Source organism: Agelaius phoeniceus, chromosome 4, assembly GCF_051311805.1.
Source record: "Agelaius phoeniceus isolate bAgePho1 chromosome 4, bAgePho1.hap1, whole genome shotgun sequence".
Lineage (NCBI taxonomy): Eukaryota > Metazoa > Chordata > Aves > Passeriformes > Icteridae > Agelaius > Agelaius phoeniceus.
Window position 1 is genome coordinate 73,140,717 of NC_135268.1, and position 23,423 is coordinate 73,164,139.

General features: G+C 59.6%; 1 protein-coding gene across 1 annotated transcript; it reads right to left on the bottom strand.

Moving 5' to 3' along the window:
• Positions 1 to 1,287: 1,287 nt before the first annotated feature.
• SIGLEC1 (sialic acid binding Ig like lectin 1) lies at positions 1,288 to 21,181 on the bottom strand. The gene is made up of 22 exons (XM_054633467.2): positions 21,134 to 21,181; positions 19,148 to 19,250; positions 18,348 to 18,707; positions 17,968 to 18,264; positions 17,486 to 17,749; positions 16,441 to 16,701; positions 15,543 to 15,842; positions 14,592 to 14,846; positions 13,703 to 14,005; positions 12,007 to 12,261; positions 11,108 to 11,401; positions 10,017 to 10,271; positions 8,530 to 8,832; positions 6,896 to 7,150; positions 5,607 to 5,912; positions 5,205 to 5,444; positions 4,711 to 5,010; positions 4,368 to 4,622; positions 3,358 to 3,654; positions 2,549 to 2,648; positions 2,006 to 2,078; positions 1,288 to 1,421 (listed from the first exon to the last, which is right to left on the bottom strand). The coding sequence occupies exons 1-22, from the start codon at positions 21,179 to 21,181 to the stop codon at positions 1,404 to 1,406; spliced, it is 5,142 nt and encodes a 1,713-aa protein (XP_054489442.2). The 3' UTR covers positions 1,288 to 1,403.
• Between the last annotated feature and the right edge of the window lie 2,242 nt (positions 21,182 to 23,423).

Here is a 23,423-nt window from a genome sequence, read left to right on the forward strand (position 1 = left end):
TGGCACTGGGGGGGTGGCACTGGGGGGGTGGCACTGGGGGGGTGGCAATGGGGGTGGTGGCACTGGGACGGTGGCGCTGGGGGTGGTGGCACTGGGACGCTGGCGCTGGAGCCGAGGGTGCTCGGAAAGGTGAGCGCCAGCCCGAGGGCGGGAGCGGCCGGGTCACCTCTGTCACCAGCCGGGCGCAGGTGACAAAGTTTGACCCCGCTGCCCCTCGATGCCCGCGGGGACCGCGGGGAGGAGGGGTGGTGCCACCGCCCTGTCGCCTCCGCGCTGTCACCACCCCGCCAGAGAGCTGTCACCGCACTGCCACCCTGCCCGTGACCCTGCCACCGCCCTGCTGGCCCTGGGCAGGGGACAGGGATGGGGACAGAGATGGGGACGGGGATGGGGACAGAGATGGGGACGGGGATGGGGACAGAGGTGGGGACAGGGATGGGGCTGGGGACAGGGATGGAGACAGGGACGGGGACAGGGGTGGGGACACGGGGTGGGGACATAGATGGGGATAATGAGAGAAGAGGGGACAGGGATGGGGACAAGGATGGGGACACGGGTGGGGACAGCAATGGGGACAGAGATGGGACTGGAGATGGGGACAGGGACAGGGGTGGTGACATGGATGGGGACAGAGAAATGGGGACAGGGATGGGGACACAGACAGGGACAAGAGCAGTGACAGGGATGGGGACAGGGATGGGACTGGAAATAGGAATGGGGACAGGGACCAGGGCTGGCACGGGAGCAGGACTGGGGACAGGGATGGGGACACAGACAGGGACAAGAGCAGTGACAGGGATGGGGACAGCCCAGCACCTGCTCTGGCAGCAGAACGGGCACAGAGGGGGGGATTGAACACCCACGGGAGCCCCCGATCCCAAATCCCCCCCGATCCCAAATCCCCCCTTTCCCGGGAAGCTCCAGCTCCAATCCCAAAGCCCCATCCCCGCGGCCGAGGCCAGGTCTGGTGGCGAGGTGGCCACACAGTGACCTCTAACGGCAGCGGGGACACGGCCGGAGGGGACACGGCCGGAGGGGACACGGCCCCGCTGCCACCAGCAAGCAGAGTCCCCATGCCCAGGTCCCCTCATCCCGGGCACTGAGGGGACACGGGTGGCTTGGGGACCGCAGTGTCCCCCCCTCTCCAAGGGGCCACCGGGATGGATGGCAGGGAAAAGGGACAGGTGGTGACAAACAGGACGTTCCCAGCACCGGGAGGTTGGGTTTTATTCTTGTCCCGGGGTTTCCCAGCCCGGAGGTGTCACCTGGTGGTGACAAGGATCCATGGGCAAGGGACGAGGGGCTGGAATGCGGCCGGGGGATCCCCGGGGGAGTCCCTGGGTCCAGCCAGGATGGGGAAATTCCAGCGGCCACAGCTGGCCTGGGGTCCGAGAGCCACCGGGTCAGGATGCTCTGTCCATCTGGAAAAGGTTGGGAGTGCCTGGGGACACCTTGTCCTTGTCTGGGGACACCCTGCCCATGGTTGGGGACACCCTGTCCTTGTCTAGGGACACCCTGTCCTTTTCTGGGGACACTCTGTCCTTGGCTCAGGACACTGCTGATGTTTGGGGACACACTGTCCATGGTTGGGGACACCCTGTCCTGGGCCGGGGACACTCTGCCCACGTCTGGGGACACCCTGTCCTTGTCTGGGGACATCCTGTTTGTGTCTGGGGACACCCTGTCCATGGCTGGGGACACTCTGCCCATGGTTGGGGTCACTCCATGGGGACAGGGGACATCCTGGGAGGGGTTGCCACCCCTCTGTGCTGTGGAGCCCCTCTGGAATGAGGCTGGCACGGGCATTTTGGCTCTGTCCCTCCTGTCCCTGTGACAGTGACAGCCACGGCTGTGGTGGCACCACGGAGCCACCAGGCTGGGCCTGATCCCAGATCCACGTCCCATTCCCACACTGGGGATTCCTGGATAGGAGCCCCCGAGAGCTCAGGGGACCCCAGCGCTGTCCCAGTGATGTCCCCGGGGCTGTCCCCAGTGATGTCCCCACCTGTGGCAGGTCCTGTTTGCTCCTCAGCTCCAGGGTGTCCTCGGCACGGGACCAGCTCCGGAACTTCCTGATCCTGCCAGGGAGCACAGGGAGCTGCCACCACCCTGGGGTCCTTGTCACCGTGCCAGGGTCACTGTCCCACCGCCCCCAGGGCCTTGTCACCATGCCATGGTCACTGTCTCACCCTGGGGTCATTGTCACTGTGCCAGGGTCACTGTCCCACCACCCCGGGGTCCTTGTCACTGTGCCAGGGTCACTGTCCCACCATCTCAGGGGCCTTGTCACCACTCCAGGATCATTGTCCCACCACCCCAGGGGCCTTGTCACCATGCCAGGGTCCCTGTCCCACCCTGGGGTCATTGTCACTGTGCCAGGGTCACTGTCCCACCGCCCCCAGGGCCTTGTCACCACTCCAGGGTCACTGTGCCACCACGCCCAGGGCCTTGTCACCATGCCAGGGTCCCTGTCCCACCATCTCAGGTGTCCCTGTCCCCCCATCCCAGGTGTCCCTGTCCCCCCACCCCGCCCCATCCAGGACGTCACCTGGGCCACACCTTCAGGGCCAGCAGGGCCACGGTGGCGATGGCCACGATGGCCACGAGCAGCCCGGACAGGACACGGAAGGTCCTCAGGTGGCTCAGAGCTGGGGACAGAGATGGGGACAGTGCCAGCAGGGACCCCCCGGACCTTGGGTGCCCCAAAAGGGGTGAAGGGGACACTGAGGGGTGACAAAATGGGGGACAGGCAGCATTTGGGGTGAGGACACACATGGGGGGAAGTCACAGGTGACAAGTCACACAGGGGACAATTGCTGCTTCTGGCTGCCACTGTCCCCTGTCCCCAAGGCCACCCTACCAGGGACAGATGTCCCCAACACAGCCACAAGTGACACCCTCACATTTTGCCATTTGACTTCATCCCATGTCCCAATTCCTGGGATTTTTTTGGGATTTCCTCTGTCCCCACTCACTGTGGACATCAAAGTCAGCGCTGGCCATGGTGTTGCCCAGAGCGCCACTGTCCCCTGTCCCCAAGGCCACCCTACCAGGGACAGAAGATGTCCCCAACACAGCCACAAGTGCCACCCTCACATTTTGCCATTTGACTTCATCCCATGTCCCAATTCCTGGGATTTTTTTTGGATTTCCTCCATCCCCACTCACTGTGGACATCGAAGTCAGCGCTGGCCATGGCGTTGCCCAGAGCGCCACTGTCCCCTGTCCTAAAGGCCACCCTACCAGGGACAGATGCCCCCAACACAACCACAAATGCCACCCTCACATTTTGCCATTTGACTTCATCCCATGTCCCAATTCCTGGGACTTTTTTGGGATTCCTCCGTCCCCACTCACTGTGGACATCGAAGTCAGCGCTGGCCGTGGCGTTGCCCAGGGCGTTGGTGGCCACGCAGATGTAGCGTCCCCCAGCCCCTGTCCCCAGGGCCACCAGCTCCACGCGCAGGGCGTTGTGCGAGGGGGTGGCCCGCACCCCTGGGGTGGCAGCGGGGGACAGGCTGGTGGCCAGGAGGTGGCCGTGGTGCAGCAGGGCCAGCGAGGAGGGCGGGTGGCTCTGGGCCGTGCACAGCACGATGGCCCCGTGTCCGTTCTGGTTCTCCAGGAAGGTGCTCACCGAGACGGCCCGAGGGGGGTCTGTGAGGGGACAGCGGGGGTGGCACTGGGGACACGGGGTGGGACAGCCTGGCCTGGCTGTCCAAAAGGGCTTTAAAGTGGCCCTGGGTCTGTCCCATGCCGCTCATCCCGGTGCTGGGGGATTCAAACCCTCTCCAGTCTCTGTCTTGCCACCCCAAAGCTGGAGAATCTTCCTGACTTGGAGCTTCTGGGCTCCAAATCTGATTTTTGTGGGGCAATTCTAAAATAAAAACCCCAAATCCCTTTCCCAAAAGCTTCCTAACGCATCCCTCCTCCAGCCTGGATCATCGCCTCACCCTCTGCTCCCACCTCCAGCTGGAGAACCCCTCAGGTTGGAGCTTTTTGGCTCCAAATCCAACTTCTGAAGGACCAATCCTAAAAAATCCCCCAAAATCCCCTTCCCCAGGTCACCAAGAGCTTCCTGACTCATCCCTTCTCCATCCTGGATCATCCCCACCCCATCCATCCCTGCCCTGGTGGCTTCCCACGTTCCCCAGCCCCTCATTCCACACCCAACCAGAAAATTCCTCAGCTCTGGAGCTTTTTGGTCCCAAATCTACCTAAAAAAAAACCCCTAAAATCCCCAAAGGATTTTGGAGCAGGACAGGAAGAGGAAGAGGAGGAAACTCCCCTTGCCCTTGCGGAGGTGACACAGGTGCCAGGGGCTGGGGACACCTGGCTGTGTTGTGCCTGGTGGCGCTGGGGACACTCACAGAGGACACTGAGGCTGAGGGGGACGGAGGTGGCCGTGCCCCATGTCCCGCTGGCCTGGCACTGGTAGGAGCCGGCGTCGGCGCTGGACACGGGGCTGAGGACGAAGGAGCCGGACGGTCCCTCCCAAAGCCACCTCCCGTCGCGGTACCACGTGTAGTTGACACCTTTGTCCCCCCAGGCGGTGGCCGAGCAGCTCATGGTGGCCTTGGTGCCCTCGGGCACTTCCTGCGAGGGCTCCACCGTCAGCGTGACCCCTGAGGAGCGACATTGGGGGGCTCCAGGAATGCCCGGCGAGCTCCCACGGGGACAACCCCGCTCCTTGGCCACTCGGGGACGCCTCACCTGGCACCTGCAGCCGCAGGGACGCGGTGGCCGAGCCGCGGCTGTTGGTGGCCGAGCACAGGTAGAGCCCCGCGTCGCCCGGCTCCAGCCCCGCCATCCGCACCCGCAGCGACGTGGGGGTGGCCCGCACCTCGAAGCGGGGGTCAGAGGGCCCGAGGCTGGTGGCCAGGGGCGGGTGGCCCTGTCCCCTGCTCACGGCGATGTCCGGCGGGGGGACACCGTCGGCCGAGCACAGCAGCACCGCCTGCCGCCCCCCGCGGGGCTCCACCAGCGCCACAAAGCTGGGCTCCTGCGGGGCATCTGCGGCGACAAGGACAGCGCTGCGTGTCCCCCCCGCGCCCCGCCGGGCGACGAGGAGGCCACCCCCGAGCGGGGGCTGCGCTGTCGCCGCGTGTCGCGGGGTGGCGACACAAGACCGGGCAGCGATGTCCCCGCGGGGGTGGCGCGTCCTGCTGTCCCCTCCCGCCCTCCCGGAGGTGTCGCCCCCCACTCACAGAGCACGGCGAGGGCCACGGGCGGGGCGCGGCGCCCCCGGCCCGCCCGGCAGCCGTAGAGCCCCGCGTCGGAGCGGTGGCCGCGGAGCGCCAGCGAGGGCTCGGGTCCCTCTGTCACCCACCGCCCGTTCTTGAACCACGTGTAGAGGGTCCCCGGCTGCGCCTGAGGGGCCTGGCACGTCAGGGTCACCTCTGTCCCCTCCGCCACCTCGGCCGAGGGTCGCACCAGCACCCTGGTGGCTGCGGGGAGCGGGTTTTGGTCACCTTTTCCCTTCGAAGCCTTCAGCCCCAAATTGGTGTCCCCAACCTCCAGCTCCTCCAAAATTGGGTACCCCAAATCCAGCACCCTTCAACGCCCCCCCCCGGCCGGCAGTGTCCCCAAGCCCTTGTCCCCCTCCTCACCTTGCACCCGGAGCGTGAGGGACGCGCGGGTGTCACCGAGGGCATTCTGTGCCTGGCACTCGTATTCACCCTCATCCTCCTCGGAGGCTTCCCGGAATTCCAAGCGCAGCGCGTTGGGAGAGGGGGACACGCGGGTGCTGGGCCGGGGGCTGTCACCTCCTCTGGGGGGGCTGGAGGCCACCGGGCGTCCCCCCCTGAGCAGGGTGAGCTGGGCCGGGGGGTGGCTGTCCACGGCGCACAGCAGGATGGTGGCCGTCCCCTGGCTGCTCTCCATGAAGGATTGCAGCCGCAGGTTCCTGGGGGGGTCTGCGGGGCGGGAAGAACGTGGAGAACGGGATAATCGTGGAATTGGTTGGGTTGGGAAAGACCTCTGAGCTCATCGAGCCCAAGTGTCCCCCCCCAGCGCTGTCCCAGGCCACCGCTGGGCGCGTCCCCAGGTGCCGCATCCCAAGGATGGAGCTCCACCGCTGCGCTTTCCAGGAGGAAAACCCAACCAAAATTCCCAATATCCAACCAAAATTCCCAATATCCAACCAACATTTCCAATATCCAACCAAAATTCCCAATATCCAACCAAAATTCCCAATATCCGACCAAAACCTCGCCTGGCACCGCTTTAGGCCGTGTCCCTTTGTCCTGTCCCTGTTCCTGACCCCCCGGCCCTGGCTGTCCCCTTCTGTTGAGTTGTGCAGAGCCACAAGGTCCCCATTTATCCAACCCTTCTGTCAAACCTTAAAAGTTTTCTACAAATCCATTTCCCATGGCCCCTGATCCCCCTTTTCTCCAGGCTGAGCCCCTTCCCAGCTCCCTCAGCTTTTCCTGCTGCTCCAACACTTCATGCCAGGGATTCCCCATGCTCCAGAGCTTCCGTCCCACACTCATCAGGAAGATTTATAAATTAACGCCATCTTTTTCTCATAAAAAAAGGGGAAAAAAATTTCTCACGTTCTGACTTGCAACAACATTCTTGCCCTATTTTTTTTTTTTTTAAGCAAAATCTGGTTTTAATTTTCCCAGTTAGGGATAAAAAAAAAGTCCTAAATCCAGCATTAAAGCCAAAGATTTTCCTGCTGGGTTTGGTGCGGAGCACAAGGAAACTTGGAGAAGGTTTTGGGGTCTCTGGGCAGGTCTGGGGTATAAATCTTGGCTTAATTATCCTCTGGAATACATTTTTTGAGCCCCCCCTAATTAATTAATCCCCCTGAATTAAACCAGGCCTTACTGCCCCATCTCTCCAGCCATGGGAAGGGGTGACACCAAGTGACACGAAGGTGCCCTTGGGGACTTACAGAGGACGTTGAGGGTGGCAGGGGTGGCACTGTGGTTCCGGGCTGGGGTCCATACGGAGCAGTGGTAGGAGCCGGCGTCGGAGGCGGTGACTCCAGGGAAGGTGAGGTTTTGGGAAGAGCCGGTGCCCAGCCACACCTGGTTCCGGTACCAGGTGTAGCTCAGCACGTCCCGGTCCCCTCCTGCCACCGCACAGGTGAGGGTGGCACTGTCCCCTTCCCGCACGTCTGGGGACGGCCAGATCCAGACCCGGGCGGCTGCACGGGAGGGGAGGAAAAATGGCGATCCTCAATTTCCAGGAAAAAGTGGGGATCCCTCACTTTCCAGGAAAAAGTGGTGATCCCTCAATTTCCAGGAAAAAATGGTGGTCCCTCACTTCCAGGAAAAAGTGGGGATCCCTCAATTTCCAGGAAAAAATGGTGATCCCTCAATTTGCAGGAAAAAAGTGGGGATCCCTCACTTTCCAGGAAAAAGTGGTGACCCCTCACTTCCCAGGAAAAAGTGGTGGTCCCTCACTTTCCAGAGTGGGAAAAATTAGGGAGTTGCAGGGCAGTAAAGAGAGGGAATGGCCACCACAACCCACAGGTGACACGATTCCCGTGGTGTTCCCATGGATTTGTTTGGGATGCTCCATCCCTGGAAGTGTGCAAGGTCAGGTTGGACAGGGCTTGGAGCAGCCTGGGATAGTGGAAGGTGTTCCTGTCCATGGCAGGGGTGGGATTGATGGGATTTAAGGTCTCTCCCAACCCAAACCATTCCATGGTTCCATGATTCCATGATTCCATGATTCCTGGGGTGATGGCAGCGGGGCAGTGCCATGGATGGACACAGCAAAGCCAGCCCTTGGAATCACATCCAAGCAGAGCCCTGTCCCTTTGCCACATGCCTGGGACACCTGCAGCTCTCTGGGAATACCTCCATCCCCATAAACATGGATTTTCCCAATTTTTTTTTTTCCATTTTCATCCTCTCCATCCTATTCCAGCTGCTCTCCACACTCCCACCCCCATTCCCATCCCTTCACCTCATCACCATAACCCCAATCCCATCATTCCATCTGCTGCCTGCAGCTCTTCATCCCTTTCCCATTCCCATTCCCATACCCATTCCCATTCCATGGATCCCATCCCGTCCCATGGATCCCATCCCATCCCATTCCATCCCATTCCATGGATCCCATCCCGTCCCATGGATCCCATCCCATCCCATTCCATCCCATTCCATGGATCCCATCCCATCCCATCCCATGGATCCCACCCCATTCCACCCCATCCCATCCCATGGATCCTGTGCCATCCAATGGATGCCATCCCATGGATCCCATCCCATCCCATCCCATCCCATTCTATGGATCCCATCCCATGGATCCCATCCCATCCTATGGATCCCATCCCATCCCATTGACCCCATCCCATTCCCATCCCATGGATCCCATCCCATCCCATGGATCCCATCCCATCCCATGGATCCTGTCACATCCCATTGACCCCATCCCATCCCATCCCATCCCATCCCATCCCATCCCATCCCATCCCATCCCATTCTATGGATCCCATCCCATGGATCCTGTGCCATCCCATGGATCCCATCCCATGGATCCCATCCCATGGATCCCATCCCATTCCCAGTGACTCACCGCCTCCGGAGAAGTTCCCGCTGGCGCTGGCGTTGCCGTGGGCGTTGGTGGCCACACACCGGTACTCGCCCTCGTCCTGCAGCAGCACGGGGTGGACGCGGACACGCAGCACGTTGGTGGCTGAGGTGACACCGAGCCGTGGTTGGGGGACAGGCGGTGACAGCGCTGTGGAGGCCACCAGGGCCCCGTCCTTGAAGAGGGCCAGCTGTGCCGGCGGGGAGCTGTCCACGGAGCACTCCAGGATCCCGCGCCGGCCCCACGGGGGCTCCAGGAAGGTGCTGAGCACCGGCGCCCGCGGGGGGTCTGCCCGGAGGGTGGGAGAGACCTGAGGATGCACCCAGGGACCCCCGGGACACAGCGAGGTGCCAGCGCCCAGCAGGGTCATCAGTGCCAGTGTCCCATCAGTGCCAGTGTCCCATCAGTGCCATCCCATTGGTGCCATCCCCTTGGCAGCATCCCATCCCAGCACCATTCCAGTGATGCCATCCTGGTGGCACCATCCCAATGGCATTGTTCCAGTGGTATCATCCCATCCCAATAGCGCCATCCCATCCCATCCCATCCCATCCCATCCCATCCCATCCCATCCCATCCCATCCCATCCCATCCCAATTTTCTCTCATCCTGTCTCATACCAGTTCAATCCTATCCATCCCATCCCACTTCCTTCCCACTCCATCCATTCCATCCCATTGCATTTCCTCCCCATCTCATTTTATCCCACCCCATTTCATCCCAATTCCATGTCATCCCAAATCATCCCAATTCCTTCCATCCCAATTCTGTTCCATCCATCCATCCATCCATCATCCATCATCCATCCATCATCCATCCATCCATCCATCCATCCATCCATCCATCCATCCATCCATCCATCCATCATCCATCCATCATCCATCCATCCATCCATCCATCCATCCATCCATCCATCCATCCATCCTCCATCATCCATCCATCCATCCCTCATCCATCATCCATCCATCCATCCATCCATCCATCCATCCATCCATCATCCATCCATCATCCATCCATCCATCCATCCATCCATCCATCCATCCATCCATCATCCATCCATCCATCCATCCTCCATCATCCATCCATCCATCCCTCATCCATCCATCCATCCATCCATCCATCCATCCATCCATCCATCCATCCATCCATCATCCATCCATCCATCATCCATCCATCCATCCATCCATCCATCATCCATCCATCCATCCATCATCCATCCATCATCCATCCATCCATCCATCATCCATCCATCCATCCCTCATCCATCCATCCATCCATCCATCCATCCATCCATCCATCCATCCATCCATCATCCATCCATCCATCATCCATCCATCCATCCATCCATCCATCATCCATCCATCCATCCATCATCCATCCATCCATCCATCCATCCATCCATCCCATCCCATCCCATCCCATCCCATCCCATCCCATCCCGTCCCCTCAGTCCCCTGGCGGGTCCCACTCACAGCAGACGCTCAGGGTGACAGCAGGGGACACGCTGGTCCCTGCAGAGCCCTGGGCCCGGCAGTGGTAGAGCCCAGTGGCAGCGCTGGTGACACGGGACAGCACGAGGACACTGTCAGGACCTTCCTGCAGCCACTTGCTGTCCTTGTACCAGGAGTAGACGGTGTCACCCGGTGGCTCTCCGGCCACCTGGCACAGCAGGGACACGTTGTCACCTTCCAGCACCTCCGAGGACGGTGAGATCAGGACTCGGGTGGCTGGAGCGGGGACAGTGCCAGCTCAGAGGGGACAGGGCAGAGCTCGGCACTGCCAGTGTCCCCCTCATCACTTCCATAACCTGTGGGGCGCGATATTCCCACTCTGTCCAAGGATTTTGGACAGCTCCCATGTGATATTGGTGCTCGCTGTCCCCTTAGGGTGTCCCCAACACCTCCTGGAGATGCCCAGGGCTGAGGTGGTGGAATACGGGCAGGGGGTGGCACTGGGGGGGGGGTCTGGTGGCGCTGGCAGGGATCTGGTGGCATTAGGAGGGCAGACATGAAGTCATTCCCATGGGATGGACCCCTCTGATGCCTGGGAGGGATCTGGTGGCACTGGGAGGGATCTGGTGGCACTGGGAGCACAGACCGGAGGTCATTCCCATGGGTTGGACCCCTCTGATCCCTGGGTGGGATCTGGTGGCACTGGGAGTGCAGACTGGAGGTCACTCCCATGAGATGGACTGCTCCAATCCCTGGGAGGGATCTGGTGGCACTGGGAGGGATCTGGTGGCACTGGGAGCACAGACATGCGGTCATTCCCATGGGATGGACTGCTCCAATCCCTGGGAGGGATTTGGTGGCACTGGGAGGGATCTGGTGGCACTGGGAGCACAAACATGAGGTCATTCCCACGGGATGGACTGCTCCAATCCCTGGGAGGAATCTGGTGGCACTGGAAGCACAGACCGGAGGTCATTCCCATGGGATGGGTCGCTCCAATCCCTGGGTGGGATCTGGTGGCACTGGGAGGGATCTGGTGGCACTGGGAGCACAGACCCATGGTCACTCCCATGGGATGAGCCACTCCGAGCCCCAAATCCCCGGCTCCCCACCTTGCACGCGCAGGTAGAGCCGTCGCTCCACGGAGCCGTGCGCGTTGGTGGCCGTGCACCGGTAGCTGCCATCATCTGCTGGTGTCACCTCCCGGATCTCCACCCGCAGTGAGTTGGGGACAGCGGAGACGGTGACCCGCGGGCTGCTCCCACTGGTGCTGGTGGCCACCAGCTCCTGGTCACGGAGCAGGGCCAGCTGGGCCGGGGGGTTGCTGGCCACGGAGCACTGGAAGATGGCCAGGGAGCCCTGCTCGGCCTCCAGGAAAGCCGTCAGGAGAGGGTCCCGAGGGGGATCTGCCGGGGGGAATGGGATGAGAGGCTGGGAATCACATCAGGAGAGGAGTCCTGGGGAGGGGTCACTGCTCTGGGGTTCTGGGAAAGGGTGGGAGGGGAGGGGAAGGGAAAGGGGAAAGGGGAAAGGGGAAAGGGGAAAGGGGAAAGGGGAAAGGGAAAAGGGGAAATGGGAAAGGGGAAAAGGGAAAGGGTAAAGGGGGAAGGGAAAAGGAGAAAGGGGAAAGGGGAAAGGGAAAAGGGGAAAGGGGGAAGGGGGAAGGGGGAAGGGGAGAGGGGAAAGGGGAAAAGGGAAAAAGGAAAAGGGAAGAGGGAAGAGAAAAGGGAAAGGAAAAGGAAAAAGGGGAAATTGAAAGGAAAAGGAGAAGAGAATGGGAAGCACAGACATGAGGTCATTCCCATGGGGAAATTGAAAGAGAAAGGGAAAGGAAAAAGGGGAGAAGGGAAGAAGGGGAAGGGGAACGGGGAAATTGAAAGAGAAAGGGAAAGGAAAAAGGGGAGAAGGGAAGAAGGGGAAGGGAAGGGGGAAGGGCAAAGGGGAAATTGAAAGAGGAAGGAAAAAGGGGAGAAGGGGAAGAGAAAGGAAAGAGAACAGGAAAGGGACGCACACAGCACATCCAGGAGGACGTCGGGAGAGCTCCGGCTGCCGCCCGCGGTGCTGGCCTGGCACCGGTAGAGCCCGGCGTCCCTGCTGAGCACCGGCTGCAGCACCAGCGAGGTGGCCGAGCCCGTGGAGATCTGCTGCCCGTTGTGGTACCAGGTGATGTTGGGCACAGCTGTGGAGCCGCTGCTCAGGTGGCAGGTGAGGGTGGCATTGTCACCCTCCAGCACGTGGGGGGACGGGGACACGGTGACATTGGCAGCTGTGGGCAGGAGGAAACGGGGTCTGGTGTCAACAGTGGGGTGACAACCCCCCAAAGCCACCAAGGGACAGCGTGGCTACCCCAGAGGGCAAATTCCAACTGATCCCACAGTGCCATGGTGGGGACAGCTCTGAGCCTGGCAGTGCCACCAGCCCAGGGACATCCCTTGTGTTTTGCTCCGTGTTCCTGTCACACAGAGCCAGGGAATCCCCACCAGGGGCTGGAATGTCATGGGAGAGCCACCATGTCTGGATTTCATGGACATGTGACATTTCCATGTGGTGTTTCCATGTCTGGATTTTGTGGATATGTGGCATTTTCATGTGGCATTTCCATGCCTGGATTTCATGGACATGTGACATTTCCTTGCGACATTTCCATGTGGTGTTTCCATATCTGGATTTCATGGACATGTGACATTTCCATGTGATATTTCCATGTCTGGATTTTATGGACACATGGCATTTCCATATGACATTTCCATGTCTGGATCTCATGGACAGGTGACATTTCCATGTCCGGATTTTGTGGATATGTGGCATTTCCATGTCTGGATTTCGTGGACACGTGGCATTTCCATGCGACATTTCCATGTGGTGTTTCCATATCTGGATTTCATGGACATGTGACATTTCCATGTCTGGATTTCATGGATATGTGGCATTTCCATGTGGTGTTTCCATGTCCGGATTTCATGGACATGTGACATTTCCATGCCTGGATTTCATGGACATGTGACATTTCCACATGGCATTTCCATGTGACATTTCCATGTCTAAATTTTACGGACATGTGACATTTCCTTGCGACATTTCCATGTGGTGTTTCCATATCTGGATTTCATGGACATGTGACATTTCCATGTGATATTTCCATGTCTGGATTTTATGGACACATGGCATTTCCATGTGACATTTCCATGTCTGGATCTCATGGACAGGTGACATTTCCATGCGACATTTCCGTATCTGTATTTCATGGAGATGTGACATTTCCATGTCTGGATTTTGTGGATATGTGGCATTTCCATGTGGCATTTCCATGTCTGGATTTCGTGGACACGTGGCATTTCCATGTGACATTTCCATGCCTGGATTTCATGGAAATGTGACATTTCCATGTGACATTTCCATGTGGTGTTTCCATGGCTGGATTTCATGGACACATGACATTTCTATGCGACATTTCCATGTCTGGATTTCATGGACATGTGACATTTCCATGGGACGTTTCCATGTGGCGTTTCCATGCCTGGATTTCATGGACATGTGGCATTTCCATGTGACATTTCTGCTTCTCCTGCCACCATCTCCTGATCTTGCCTCCTTCCCCAGCATTCCCTTCCCACGCTCCCCTCCCTCAGAACATCCCCAGATGCCACAATCCTGTCCCCTGTCCCCTGTCCCCTGTCCCCTGTCCCCTGTCCCCTGTCCCCACTCACTGTCAGCCTTGAAATCCACCTTGGCGCTGGCTCTTCCTTGGGAATTCCCAGCCTGGCACACATAAATCCCCTCATCCTCCACCACCACATCCCGGATTTCCACCTTCAGGCTGTTGTAGGACCTGGTGACGTGGACCCTGGGACTGGTGGCTTGGGGGCAGCCCTGGGTGCAGGCGATGGCATCGTCCCCTCTGCGGAGGGTGAGGTTGGACTCGGGGTCGCTCTCCACAGAGCACTGGATGATGCCCAGGTGCCCGCCCTGGCTCTGCAGGAACGAGCTCAGCACCGGCTGCCTCGGGGGGTCTGTGGGGGAAAACAGATCTGTGAGGTCGGGAAAACTCCCAGAATCCAAGGGATGGATGCTTCCAGCACCGCCTGATCATCCAGGCTGGATGGGGTTTGGAATAATGTGGGACGGTGGAGGTGTCCCTGCCAAGGGGAGAGGGGTTGGAATAAGAATGGCTTTGAGGTCCCTTCCAACCCAATCCAGGGACAAAGCACCACTGGATCCATTGGGAAAACCCTCAGAATCCAAGGGATTGATGCTCCCAGTGCTGCCTGGGAAACTCTTGAATCCAGGCTGGACCTGTTCTAGTGGGAGGTGCCCGTGCCCATGGCAGAGGGGTCAGAACGAGATGGGTTTTGAGGGCCCCTAAGCCCAAACCATTCGTGGTTCTTCAATCATTAAAATTCTTGGGAAGGTGGGAATGCTCCAAATTCCTCCTCCCCAGAACCCCCAGATTTACCCGCCAAAGGGAATTTTTCATCTTCCCCACATTCCTGCCCCGAGAGCTCCTTGGCCGTGGCTGGTGGGGATGGGGGAAACCTCAGGGTGGGACCACCCCCAGCCCAGCCCCAGGACCCTTTGGAATTCCCACGGGACGCTCACAGAGCACTCGGAGCGGGACGGTCTCCGACGTGTCGCTGCTGTTCCTGCTCCGGACCTGGCACTGGAAGGCGCCGGCGTCGTCCCCGCGGACGGATGGGAATTCCAAGGTGGGGAATGAGCTCTCCTGGAGCCTCCGGCCGTTCCTGTACCAGGTGTAGAGCGGCTCCTCCTCCGTGTCCCCTGTCCCCACGCAGGTCAGGGTGACCGCGGTCCCCTCCGTCACCTCGGCCGAGGGCTGGATCCGGAGCCCAGCAGCTGGAGGAGGGGTGGGAGAGGGATTTCAGGGAAGGAGGGAAATCCAGCCCGTGGATCCATCCAGCTACAATTCCCTGTTGGGCTTCCCTGAGTGCCCTCCCTCACCGTGGCTCTTTGGGGGGTGACATTCCCTGGGGACACTGCACAGGCCAATGGGGCCTTTCCTGACCCTTTCCTGCTTTTTCCAAGTGCCGGGTTCATCCAGGTGACTTTTTCCCAGGACAGTCTCTGTCCCCTTTTCCCACTGGTTGGGCCTTGTCCGACTTCCAGCTCCCCACTGGGACACCCAAATCCGGGTTTGGTTTCTCTGGAATTGGGCCTTGAGGTCTCTTTCGGGGTTTTTTGGGATCCTAAATGATGTTCTTCTTGGACATGGATTTGGGGGGACTTTTCTCTCCTGCTGCCTCTGTCACCCCAAATTATCTAGACTCGGGGTTCAGGGGACAGTGACTGGTGGGATTGGATGGGGCAGAAAAATTTGGATAAATTTACCGATTTTTGGCATTTTCTGAAATAAAACCCAGGAGCCTCTCCCTCTCCAAAAGCAGCTCTGACCCCACACAGCCCCCAGGACACCGATGTCCCCCAGCGCCACCACAGGGGTCCCCCAAACTCTGTAAACTGCACGTCCCCCCCAGTTTTGGGGGTTCACCATCTCCCCAAACCCAGGAGTGGCCGCGTCACCCGGGGACTCACCGCGGGCCACCAGGACCTTGGTGGCACTGGCGTTGCCATGGACATTGCTGGCGGTGCAGCCGTACTTCCCGCTGTCCCGGGGTCCTGCATCCCGGATTTCCAGCCGCAGGGAATTGCGGGAGGCGGTGACACCGAGCCGCTGGCCCAGGGTCACCTGTGCCCCGCTGGTGGCCAGCACGGCGCCATCGTGGTCGATGGCCAGGGTGGCCGGAGGGTGGCTGTCCACGGTGCAGCGGACGATGACCAGCCGGCCACCCTGGGTCTCCTGGAAGAGCGTGAGGGTGGGAATTCGGGGTGGATCTGTGGGATGGGAGAGGATGCTGAGGTTGGGATGTCCTTGGTGGTGTGGTCGCAGGGAAAAATCCAAAAACTGGCTTGAGTTGGAGGGGACATTAAATCCCAGCTGGTCGGTCCCATGGGCGGGGACATAGCCCAGGTGGCTCCAAGCTCCATCCAGCCTGGCCTTGGGGTGAGAAACGTCCCCCTACCCAACTTGGATGTCACAATCTGCTTGTCCTGTGTGTCACCAGGTCAGATTTACCTCCAAAATGGTCACAACCAACCCACGGCTGGGTTGTTTTCCCCTTGAAAACCTCCTGAGCTGTTCTTATCCCGCTGGATTCTCCACGAGAAACCTCCCCAGATCTTACGGAATGGAGGGGATTAGTGGGGGATGCTGCCATGGACACGTCCCAAATGCCACTTAATGTCACCTTCACACCTGCCTCACAGCCAAAATTTGTTGTATTCCCATAAAATTCAACCAGCAGGGCTGACCCCTTTTATCTACCCTTGGGGGCGCTCTGGAAGAGGCTTTGCCATGAATTTTTCGGGGGGGGATTTCCTGGATTTTGCGGGGTTCGCACAGCCCCATGTGGCAGGAGCTGGTGGCACTCACATGTGACGCTGAGGCTGATGGCCTGGGCCGTGTCACTGCCCTGGCTGTTGGTCACTTGGCAGGAGTAGTAGCCGGCGTCACCGGCGGCCACCGCGGGGAAGAGGAGGGTGTGGGCCGGGCCCTCCTTGAGCCAGGCACTGTTCTTGAACCAGGTGTAGGTCAGCTCCTCGGGGTGTCCCTCCCGCCCGGGGACATCGCAGGACAAGGTGGTGGCCGTCCCCTCGAGCACCTCGGCTGCGGGGCTGGCCGAGATCTCTGCGGCTGAGGGAGAAGGGACACGTTCAGGATGGCCCCGGGGACAGGAAAACAGATCCCCCATCCCAAATCCCCTGTTCCAGAGCCTGGGAGACGATGGAAGCCCCAACAACAGAGCTGGGGGACGTTTGGGTTTGTCCCCTGCCACCAGCTGGGGACACCTGGCTTTAGAGCAAAGCCCCGAGGGCCAAGCTCATGGTGGGTGGGGAAGGGTCTTGCACCTCTCAGGGTGGGATCAGGGGGGTTTTGGGAGGAGCACAGGGACCCATCTGGGGGGAGATGAGGGGAGATGATCCCTGTGGGATTCCAGCTCAGGCAGGGAAGGATGGGATTTGTCTGTGATGAGGGATCTGGTGGGAGGAGGAGACTCTTCCCTTCCTGTGGGGACGGAATTCCCAGAGAAGCTGTGGCTGCTCCTGGATCCCTGGAAGTGCCCCAGGCCAGGCTGGACACGGCCTGGATCCACCTGGGATGGCGGGAAGTGCCCCAGCCCATGGCAGGGGTGGGAATGATTCCTAAGGCCCCTTCCCACCACAGCTCTGGATCTCCACAAGCTCCCAACCCCTTCCCAGCTCTGCTCCCTGTCCTGGGCTGGAAATCCCTCCCTGTTTTCTGGGATCACCAAGAGATGGGACACAGGTGTGGCACAACTGGGCCACCACCCTCCTCCTGCACAGACGCCCCAATTCCCAGACCTCCAGCAGCACCGGCCACCTCCCTCCCAGTCTGTGCCACCCCAGTGTGGGACACTCAGGATTTCCCACCCCGGCAGAGCTCCCTTGGCACTTACAGAACACGCGGAGGGTGACAGGGGGTGACACCCCGGTGCCCAGGGCGTTCTGGGCCTCGCAGTGGTACTGCCCGTGGTCCTCACGGCGCACGCCCGGCAGGGCCAGCACCCGCTCGGTGCCCACGGCCACCCCGTCCTTGTACCAGTGGTACCCCGAGACCGGGGGGTGGCTGCTGCCAACCTCACAGCTCAGGGTCACCGTGTCACCCACGCCGATGTTCCCCGAGGAAGGGCTCAGCGACACCTGCGTGTCCTTGGGGGCGTCTGCGGGGGACACAGAGGGACACGGTGGGCACAGGGCGCTGTCACCACCCCGGGGAGGTGCGTGACGGGAGGTGGCACCTAAGGGACAGATGTGGCCAGCCAGCAGGAAAGGGAGGGAGAAGCTGGAGGAAAAGGCTGCAGGGAAGGAGGGAGTGGCGGGAGGGGGACGTGGCAGTGGTGGCCGTGACAGAGGTGTCCCCTGTCCCCACCGCACGTACGCCTGACCCGCAGTACCACCTCCGTGCTCGCCCTCTTGGGTCCGTCGGAAACCACGCAGAGCAGCTTCTTGGAATGGTCCTTCCAGGTGAAGGAGCTGGTCAGGGTCACCCGGTGGCTGACCCCGCTGGTGTCCAGCTGGATGTGGCTGGACACCTCAGACACCTGGGGGTCGTAGCCCTCCCAGCGCAGGGCGGTGTCACCCCCGGGACAGAAGTAGGGCGTGGAGCACTCCAAGGTGGACCTCTGTCCCTCGGTCTGCTCCCCGCTGCTGGTGACACTGGGAAGCTCCAGGTCATCTGGTGTGGAGAGCAGAGGGCGGGATGACCTCATGGAATGGAGCAAGAAGGGAATTTTTGGGGAATTTCGGCGTTTTACCCACCCGAAACTCTCAGGGTCACATCCCGCGACGCTGACCAGCGGTCGCCGTCGAGGATCTCGAAGCGGAACCTGTAGAGGCCACTGTCCCCCGGTGTCACCCCCCGCAGCAACAGGGTGCAATTCCGGGCCATGGGGTCCCCCAGGAGCTGGGCACGACCCCCAAAACGGGGATCCACATCCTGGGGGGCGGCGGAGTGGAACACAACCGTCCGCTGGCCGTCGTAGTCCTTGTACCAGATGGCCACGATGCCGGCCCCCGCTGTCACATCCGCGGGGTAGCTGAAGGTGCAGGGCACAACCAGGCAGGAGCCCCCGCTGGCCTGCAGGGACTCGGGGTAGGAGACCCCCCAGGAGCCGAGGGCTGTGCCAGGGAAAATCGGGATTAGGGAGCCAGAAGTGTCCCCACTTCCCCCAGGACACGCTGGGGACACGTCACCTGTGCTTGATGGGGCAGGATTTGGGATAAACCCCCGCAAAAGGAGGTTTTGGGGTGGAGGAGGGGGAGATATGCAGGAAAAGCTGGATCTTTTGGGTCTAAATGATGAAGAAAAAGGGGAAAGAGACATCCTGGGGTCCCAAATTTATTTCCTCACCCTGGCGCCTTGTCCTTGCTCCCATGGCCTGGCTGTCCCCTTGTCACCCCATCCCCGCCCATCAGGGGTGTGGGATCATGGCCAATCCCCCCAGGAACAGCCTTGGGATCCCCCAGATTCCTGCCTGGCTCCTGCTCCCACCCACTGGGGCCAATGCCGGCCTCCAGTCCCGCAGGGGACAATCCCAAGGGTGTCACCGTCCCCATACCTGGCGGGACGAGGCTGGCCAGGAGCACGAGGCAGCGGGGCAGGCGCATGGTGGCACTGCCAGGGGACATGGGGGACACGGTGTCACACCAGCACAGGGGACCCTGGGGACAACAGGAGGTGGCTGAGGACCTTGGAATGATGGGGATGGATCCCTGTGGGATAAATCCCGCTGGAATCAGGACAGTCCTTAACAGGAGGGAAGGGAAAAGGGGAAGGGAGGGAAGGGAGGGAAGGAAAGGAAGGAAGGAAGGAAGGAAGGAAGGAAGGAAGGAAGGAAGGAAGGAAGGAAGGAAGGAAGGAAGGAAGGAAGGAAGGAAGGAAGGAAGGAAGGAAGGAAGGAAGGAAGGAAGGAAGGAAGGAAGGAAGGAAGGAAGGAAGGAAGGAAGGAAGGAAGGAAGGAAGGAAGGAAGACTAAAGAAAAAGGAAAAAGGGAAAGAAAAAGAAAAATAAAGAAAAAATGAATAATGGAATAAAAAAGAAAAGAGGAAAAGAGGAACAAAAAGAAGAAGAAGAAGAAGAAGAAGAAGAAGAAGAAGAAGAAGAAGAAAAAGAAGAAGAAGAAGAAGAAAAAGAAGAAGGAAAAGAAGAAGAAAAAGAAGAAGAAGAAAAAGAAACAAAGAAAAAGAAGAAGGAGAAGAAAATGAAGAAGAAAAAGAAGAAGAAAGAGAAGAAGAAGAAGAAGAAAAAGAAACAAAGAAAAAGAAGGAGAAAAAGAAACCAAGAAAAAGAAGATGAATACAAAAAATAAACAGAGAATTATTTAAAACATTTTTGCAGCTCCAGACGAACTCCTGACATTCCTTTCCGCTTCGCCCCTCATCGTTCTGTGACAAACCAGAATAATTTCACCCTGAACTTTTTCCCAATATCCCGGAAATCAGCGGTCGGATTGCTGCGAGCTCCGATCCTCCTCTGAGCTCTCCTGGGTCTCTCCCTGAGGAACGAGGCCTCTCCCAGCCCCCCTCTCCGGCCTTTCCCTCTCCACCATTGCCTCCTTCTCCGATACCTCCTTTTCCCACATCTGTATCCAATTTCCTCGCCGCTCCTTGGATTTCGGGCTGGATTTCCTGCTCTGGAGAGCTTTGCATGGGATTTTTTTCCAGACTATGAGCACAGAGAATGGCTGGGATGGCCCCTGGGTGTCGATGCTTGGAGGGGGGGGGACGATGTGAGGCCACAAATTGTCACGGGATTCATCCCGGAAGAGGAAGGAAGAGCCGGGATCCAGCCCCCAACTGGTGCTGGTGCCAAGTTTCGTTTCTTCTGCTGGGTTTCTCCCGGTTTCGATTCCTGAGGGCCCCTGGGGGATCCCTCGGGATGGGGCACCCAGGGAGGTCAGTGGCCCCTGGTGGGGCTCTGCTGCTTGGAATTCCAAGGGTTGGAAAGATTTCTAGGAAAACGCTTTAGGGGAGACCTGGGGTGGGGAAGGTGTCCCTGGTGTCCCTAAACGGGATTTAAGGAATGGGTTGGGATGGAAATGAAATCTTGTTTCATTTCCATGGGCAGGGACATTTCCTGCTGTCCCAGGTGGCTCCAAACCCTGTCCAACCTGGCCTTGGACACTTCCAGGAATGGGGCAGCCACAGCAAATCTGGGAATTCCATTCCAGAACCTTCCCACCCTCAGAGGGAGGAATTTTTTCCCAGTCTCCCATCTATCCCTGCAGTTCAAAAGTCACTTTTTGGCAAAGGAATGAGCACGGGGAGGGGACATTCCCAGTGTGGGACCCTTCAGCTCCATCACATCCCAAAAAACCAGAGAAACAGGGACCACAGGGTGGTGGGACACCATTCCTTGGGATAAGGGATGGATGTGACCCCCTCCAAGCCTGGATCTGATTCCTGGAGTTCTGACCACCTCCCTGGCTCCTGGCAGGAGACGGAACAGGCTCATCCCAAAGGGATCCTCCTGGAGCCACCCCCACCCCTCATCCCTGTCTCCAGAATTCCCATCCTTCCCCATCCCTGGAGAACCGCGGCGTTACCTGGAAGCGGTGGTGGCTCTGGCAGTGCCACCTCCGGAGCGGTGGCATCGGGAAACCGCCTGTCCCTGCGCTCAGGGACGTCCCTTTATCGGCTGTGGGAGGAGGGCGAGGAGCCCCAGACCGCAGAACTTCCCTCTTCAGAGTCCCTGCTCTGATTTTGGGAAGTGGCGACCGCTGCGGCAGCTTTTCCCTAATTCCGTGTTTTTGGGGCCAGGGTGGGTTTGGAGCGCTCTGAGGCCTCTGGGTTTAGGGTCCTGCTGGTGGGACTGGGGCAGGGCTGGTGTTGTTCCCTGTGGGAACGGTTTGGGATTTGTGCTGGTAGCTCGGGAATGTTTTTGTTGTGTCTTGGAGGGAAGCAAGGGCAGCTCTGCCCTCACCCTGCTGGGAAGGGGTTGGGATTGCAACAGGAACTGGGGGGACACGGCCAGGAAAACTGATCCCAACTGATCCAGGAATATCCCGGACCATGTGGCTCCAGGATAAACTGGAAAAGGAAAGGGGGATGTTGGGAGTGATGGGCTTTGTCCTCCTGGGCCACCAAAAGGGATCCTGGCTGTCCTCGGAATGCTGAATGCTCCAAGGGCTGGGAGCACCTGAGCTCTGGGAGAGCTGGGAATGCTCCTCTGGAGAAGGGAAAATCCAGGGAATCCTCAGAGTGCCTCTAAAGGGGCTCCAGGAGAGCTGGAGAGGGGCTGGGGACAAGGCCTGCAGGGACAGGAGCCAGGGAATGGCTCCCACTGGGAAAGGGGAGATTGGGCTGGGATCTTGGCAAGGAATTCCTGCCTGGGCTGGAATTCCCAGATTTGCTGGGGCTGCCCCTGGATCCCTGGCAGTGCCCAAGGCCAGGTTGGACATCGGGGCTGGATCCAGCTGCGATGGTGGGAGACGCCCCCAAAGGCAGGAGAGGGCTCTGCCAGAGAAAATTCCCAAAGGAATTCTCGGCTGGGCACCACGGCTCTGGGGATGTAGAGGCCGATCCAGATCCAACCTCTGCCCCCTGCAGTAAAGACACCCGGCCTGGTGGCACTGGTGGCACTGGTGGCACAGGGCGGGGCTGGCCCCTGGTGACCACTCGGGGTCAATGCCCGACCTTGTGCCCCAGCAGTGTGGGAAAGTGCCCTCGGCCCCTCCCGGCTGTGCCAGCGGGTGCTGAGTCAGCAGGGACGTGCCCACGGCCCCCGGTGCCCCCACGGCCCACGGTGCCCCCCTGGCTGTGCCACCCCCCGGGAAACAGCACCAGACCCCACCGGGGGCTGCCAGTGTGGGGCTGTGCCAGGCCTGGGGGATCCATGGATTTGGGAGCTGTGGGATATCGGGTTTGGGAGCTGTGCCAGTCCCGGGGGATTATTGGATTTGGGAGTTGTGCCAGTGTCAGGGGGCTCTTGGATTTGGGAGCTGTGCCAGTGGTGGAGGGCTTTTGGATTTGGGAACTGTGCCAATGCTGGTGGGATCTTGGATTTGGGAGCTCTGCCAGGCCTGGGGGATCCTGGATTTGGGAGCTATGCCAATGTTGGTGGGCTCTTGGATTTGGGAGCTGTGCCAGGCCTGGGGGATCCCAGATTTGGGAACTGTGCCAGTGGTGGAGGGCTTTTGGATTTGGGAGCTGTGCCAGTCCTGGTGGATCCTGGATTTGGGAGCTGTGCCAGTCCCAGTGGGCTTTTGGATTTGGGAGCTGTGCCAGTCCTGATGGCATCTTGGAGACAGGAGCTGTGCCAATCCCGGTGGGCTCCTGGATTTAGGAGCTGTGCCAGTCCCTGGTGACTTTTGGAACTGGGACCTGTGCCAGTCCTGGTGGGATCTTGGCTCTTGATTGGCTGTGCCAATCCCTGTGGGGTGTCGGTGTGCAGGTTGTGCCAATCCCACTGGTCTCTTGGAGCTGGGAGCTGTGCCAGTCCTGGTGGGACCATGGAATGGGAGCCGTCCCAGTCCTGGTGGGACCATGGAATGGGAGCTGTGCCAGGCCTGTGGGTTCTTGGATCTGGAAACTGTGCCAATCCCAGTGGACTCTTTGAAATGGGACTTGTGCCAATCCTGGTGAGTTGCCAGTGTGGGGGTTTTGCCAGTCTGGGTGGGCATTTGGACTTGGGAGCTCTGTCAGTCCTGGTGGGCTCTCAGAAATGGGATCTGTGCCAGCAGCACCACGCACTCCCCTGGCACCGGGACAGCTCCATGTGATCCGTGCCAGGGCCGTGGCAGGAAAGGCTGGGGCAGCCTGACCCAGCTCCAGCCCCGCTCTCTGCCCCCGCTTCCGCAGCCTCCGCTTCCCTTCCCCTTCGTGCCAGCAGCGCCG

Bases quoted from the DNA above. Each gene is read 5' to 3' on its own strand.
- SIGLEC1 (XM_054633467.2), bottom strand. From the start codon at position 21,181: ATGCCACCGCTCCGGAGGTGGCACTGCCAGAGCCACCACCGCTTCCAG. The intron at 8,833-10,016 runs GTGAGTGGGACC...CCCTCCGGGCAG, and splicing joins TGTCACCCTGAGCGTCTGCT to ACCCCCCGCGGGCGCCGGTG. The intron at 2,079-2,548 runs GTGACGTCCTGG...GCTCCCTGGCAG, and splicing joins GCCCTGAAGGTGTGGCCCAG to GATCAGGAAGTTCCGGAGCT.